General features: G+C 40.6%; 1 protein-coding gene across 1 annotated transcript; it reads left to right on the top strand.

Moving 5' to 3' along the window:
• Nucleotides 1-448: 448 nt before the first annotated feature.
• On the top strand, nt 449-3,235 carry LOC107573780 (E3 ubiquitin/ISG15 ligase TRIM25-like; the record flags this gene model as incomplete). The annotated part of the gene is made up of 2 exons (XM_016260227.1): nt 449-1,018; nt 3,149-3,235. Coding segments are annotated over exons 1-2 (657 nt in total), but the record flags the coding sequence as incomplete, so codon positions are not given.
• Between the last annotated feature and the right edge of the window lie 1,748 nt (nt 3,236-4,983).

Raw genomic sequence — 4,983 nt, 5'->3', positions numbered from 1 at the left:
CTGAAGAAACCCTGTGTGTGAGTGTGTGTTTCCCCATCCGTAACATTAGCCAATCATAATAGTGGTGGATTACTGACTTAAGTCCTAAAGACTTAAAAACAGCCTGTTTCTGAGAGAGGTTCAGAATGAAAGTTGAAAATAGTAATTTTTCCACATATATTTTTTTTTTGTGCAAAAAACTTTATTAAGATTATAAGTAAACCTCAAGGAACATATTAAAATAATTTTAAAAAATCCATGTCATGATACCTTTAATAACAGCCAAGTGTGATAAACAGTAATAAACAGCAGCAATGAGGAGCCTGCTTTACATACTCACAGACACACCTGTTTCACACACGTCACTCAAACACAGAACCAGGAAACAGGAAAGACTGAGTTCAGGAAAAGAGAAACCGAAGTGTAGTTGAGCTATTGTGTGTTTGTGTCTCTGTATTCAAGCAGTAAAATGGCAGGAGCCAGAGTTTTTCAGGATGAGTTCTTGTGTGCAGTGTGTCTAGATCTCCTGACGGATCCAGTGACTATCCAGTGTGGACACAGTTACTGTAAGAGCTGTATTACAGGCTGCTGGGATCAGGAGGATCAGATGAGAGTCTACAGCTGCCCTCAGTGCAGACAGACCTTCAGTCCAAGACCTGCTTTAGCTAGAAACACCATGCTGGCTGAAGTGGTGGAGAAACTGAAGAAGAGGAAACGTCCTGCTGACTGTGACGCTGGAGCTGGAGATGAGCAGTGTGACGTCTGTACTGGAAGAAAATACAAAGCCGTCAAGTCCTGTCTGATGTGTCTGAACTCTTACTGTCAGAATCACCTCGAACAACATGAGAGTTGGTTTGAAGGAAAGAGACACAATTTGACTGATGCCACTGGACGACTGCAGGAGATGATCTGCCAGAAACATGAGAAGCTCCTTGAGGTTTTCTGTCGCACTGATCAGAAATGTATATGTGTGCTGTGTATGGATGAACATAAAAACCACGACACTGTATCAGCTGCAGCACAGAGGACAGAGAAACAGGTATTTAAAACTAGACACTGATGAAATATTGCTGACACTCATTTCATGTTTATATCAGCACTCATATTAACAACTTACAGCATTCACACAGCACTGCCAAGACTATTTTACATCAAATAGGCATTGATTAAAGCTGCAGTCCGTAAGTTTTGCCTCTTTGTCGCCATCTCTGTTTGAAAACCTGCAATTGCAGCTGTTTGCGGAATTATTTTCCGTGCGTGGGTTGTGCTCCGGCACGGCTCCAGCATGGATTAATCTAATGTTTTGAGGAGTATGTGTGTGTGGCAGTCAGTCACCGCACCAGTGTGGATATTTACTGTACTTCACAATCCCAGATTCTAGCCTACGTCTTGGAATATATGACCCAAATAATAATTTTCACCGGATATTGTCATCTGAAGTAACAAGTCTACCACGTTTGTTCTGACCAACTGAGGAAAAAAGCATTACAATAAATCGCGCTACCAATGGTGATTAAATCTAAAGATCGGTTAGCTCATATTACATCAAACCGTGCAAATTATTGATATTGTTATACTTTATTCTCAAATTATTAATGTTAACAACATTGCGTGCCTATGTGAATAGTGTGTATTAGTGTGTAGGTTTCAATTTCTGTACAGTCTAATCTAATTGTCATACCATTCAAATTTCATATTAAGAAATTCTTTTAACCCAAAAAGCTAATTATGCTCCCTTCGAACTGGTTGTCTTTAAAATACAAATCGTATGTAATCCCAGGCTATCCATAATCAGAAGCACATTTAAAACTGGAATATAATTTAATTTAATTCACGTGTTTCATAAACACATAATCCTTTCTGGATAACAATCCCGCAATCAAAATGATAAATTGAATTATTCTAGCTGCTGTGAGAAAAGGCTATAAATGATCCACCACCTGCAGCATCCGCACATGCGATAGCCTACTAGCCAGACCCAACTTCTTTATGTTTACTTATAGTTCTTATAGTTTTGAACACTGGCGGGTCATGTACTTGCTCAAATATTGATTTCATATTGATGAAAAGTTACGGACTGCAGCTTTAAGCAACATAAAATAATGGAGTGAACCATTCAGCCATTCTTATGGCTGAATAAAATATATACTTTCATCAGTCAAAATACAAGCTCTTCTACACAGCAGAAACAGTGTGAAACTCAATGGGCCCTATCAAATGCCAGGCATGATGCAAGTATTTTTTGCTAGCTTCAGCCCAACGCAGTTATAATTTTCATGTCCAGCGCCACGTTGTTTAAATAGCAAATGCAATCTGTTCACCAATGGGCGTGCTGGTCTGAAAACTAGGTGTGTTCAGGTGCATTGTTGGCACGTTGCTATTTTGAGGCAACTGAAAATTGCCTCAATTATGCTATTTTTTTTATTTATTTGCAGGGTGCATTAGTAATATTCACCTATAGGCGGGTGCACAATGCGCATACACTCTGCTTATTACACACACAGGGACGCACAGCAGCACACAAACATGCCAAATATTAAACATGAAAGGATTACAATGTAAAAGATCATTATTGTGTACGCTTTAACCACACAAACGAACAGATTTGTTTCCTCTCTGGAGAAGCGTTCAGTCTTTGCTCCTGCAAATTCTGTCATGTAAATAGCGAATCCGCCATGGTGCAAGTGCAGCTGGCTTTTAAAGTGAATGGGAGGTGAGACTCTGGTTTACTGACGTTACACCCAAGCACACCCATGAATCATTAAGAGAATAGGTACAACCCTTTTGGACCATGCGCCTGGCATGCCATCTGTTTTTTCCATCGTTAAACTAGCAAAAGTGGATACGGACATGCCCTAAGTGCACATTCGTCATACGCTTAGATCGTTAAAATAGGGCCCAGTGCAGGCTCCTGAAGTCCCTCTTCAGCGTCTCCGTCTGCCGCAGCTTGGTGTCTAAGTCTGCTTGACTTCTATAATACTTGTGCTTCCTGATCATTTCAATGATTGTAACCGATCATCACTTCTGGAGTTTGAACCTACAGCAATAAGTTATAGGATATGTAAACTTTAAACTGCCTCACCCTCTATTAACTGGATTAATCTGTTCATATGATGATTTAGTGCCAGTAGTTTTCTGTTACATTCACTATCATCTGTTTGTCCTGCAGAAGCAGCTGAAGGAGACGCAGAAGACATTCCAGCAGAGAATCCAGCAGAGAGAGAAAGATCTTCAGCAGCTGAGAGAGGCTGTGGAGTCTCATAAGTTGTGAGGCCGGTTGGATGTACTGCCAAATTCTCTGAAACGCCTTTGGAGATGGCTTATGGTAGAGAAATGAACATTCAATTCACGGGCAACAGCTCTGGTGGACATTCCTGCAGTCAGCATGACAATTGCATGCTCCCTCAAAACTTGCAACATCTGTGGCATTGTGCAGTGTGATAAAACTGCACATTTTAGAGTGGCCTTTTATTGCGGCCAGCCTAAGGCACACCTGTGCAATAATCATGCTGTCTAATCAGCATCTTGATATGCCACACCTGTGAGGTGGATGGATTATTTCGGCAAAGGAGAAGTGCTCACTAACACAGATTTAGACAGATTTGTGAACAATATTTGAGACAAATAGGCCTTTTGTGTACATAGAAAAAGTCTAAGATCTTTGAGTTCAGCTCATGAAAAATGGGGACAAAAACAAATGTGTTGCGTTTATAATTTTGTTCAGTGCATAATCATCAGTCAGACTCTCATCTGATCATCTTCTTTTGCTTACAAATGGCTTTCAGCTCTGCAAATCTCTTAGGAATCATTTCTCTGAGCTCTTTCTTTTGGAAGATATATTTAGCTGTCAAAAACCTCTAGCGCCACTAACATTTTAACTTCTTACATAATTTTTCCTTCTGATTTATTACACCATGGTTAAATCAGTGAACTCAATGAAAAAAGTGACGTGACATGTGGCCAAGTGACACATACTCGGAATTAGTGCTCTGCATTTATCCCATCCAAAGTGCACACACACAGCAGTGAAAACACACACACACTGTGAACACACACCCGGAGCAGTGGGCAGCCATTTTTATGCTGCGGCGCCCGGGGAGCAGTTGGGGGTTCGGTGCCTTGCTCAAGGGCACCTCAGTCATGGTATTGAAGGTGGAAGAGAGCGCTCTACATTCACTCCCCCCACCTACAATCCCTGCCGGGTAAGAGACTCGAACCCACAACCTTTGAGTTACGAGACCGACTCTCTAACCATTAGGCCACAACTTCCCCAATAGTACCAGTTCTAAGTAACATTCAGCAAAATTGGATCAAGTGGACCTCAAACTTGATTAAATTGATTTTTACCTGTATTTGCCTGTAACACATTGATGAATTTGACCATGAAGACCCCAAACATGAAATGAGGCTGTATATTAAAGTGCCCCTATTATGCTATTTGAAAGGTTCATAATTTGGTTTTGGGAGTCCCCACCAACAGGTTTACATGCATGCAAGGTCAAAAAATGCTTTCATTTTCGTTTAATATGCATTTTATTTTACCTTATTTCTCAAGGACTCAAACGATTTGTTCTAAGTTGCATCTTTCCAAACCCCTCCTTTGCGTGAGGCTGCTCTGTTCTGATTGGTCCGATACGTGGAGTACTGATTAAGCACTGGAGTTTGTAAACCAACGTATTGCTCTATCCTTTATCATGACTCAGAGTAATAAGAACGACAGACGTTCTATATAAATCAACACATTTCTAGACAATAGTGGCCCACAGCTGATTAGCAGAACTATAATGTGAGTGTTGTGTTAACATGAACAACACACAAAACTACATATTTTGCACACTCGACTGAACATTAAAGCAACAATTATTAATCATACTTACAGGTTGTGATTTGGAGGAGCAAGCTGGTCCAAACAAATGTGGACACTGACCCATCTTTCAAAGACAACTGGTTTGAGAATTCTGCATTGAGCTCACAGAGATTGGGGAAGCAGTCGACAGTGAAATG

The sequence above is a fragment of the Sinocyclocheilus grahami genome, unplaced genomic scaffold (genome assembly GCF_001515645.1).
Source record: "Sinocyclocheilus grahami isolate Dianchi unplaced genomic scaffold, SAMN03320097.WGS_v1.1 scaffold2033.1, whole genome shotgun sequence".
NCBI classification, from domain to species: domain Eukaryota; kingdom Metazoa; phylum Chordata; class Actinopteri; order Cypriniformes; family Cyprinidae; genus Sinocyclocheilus; species Sinocyclocheilus grahami.
The sequence above is the reverse complement of the archived record's forward strand: the minus strand, read 5'-3'. Positions and strand labels throughout refer to the sequence as shown.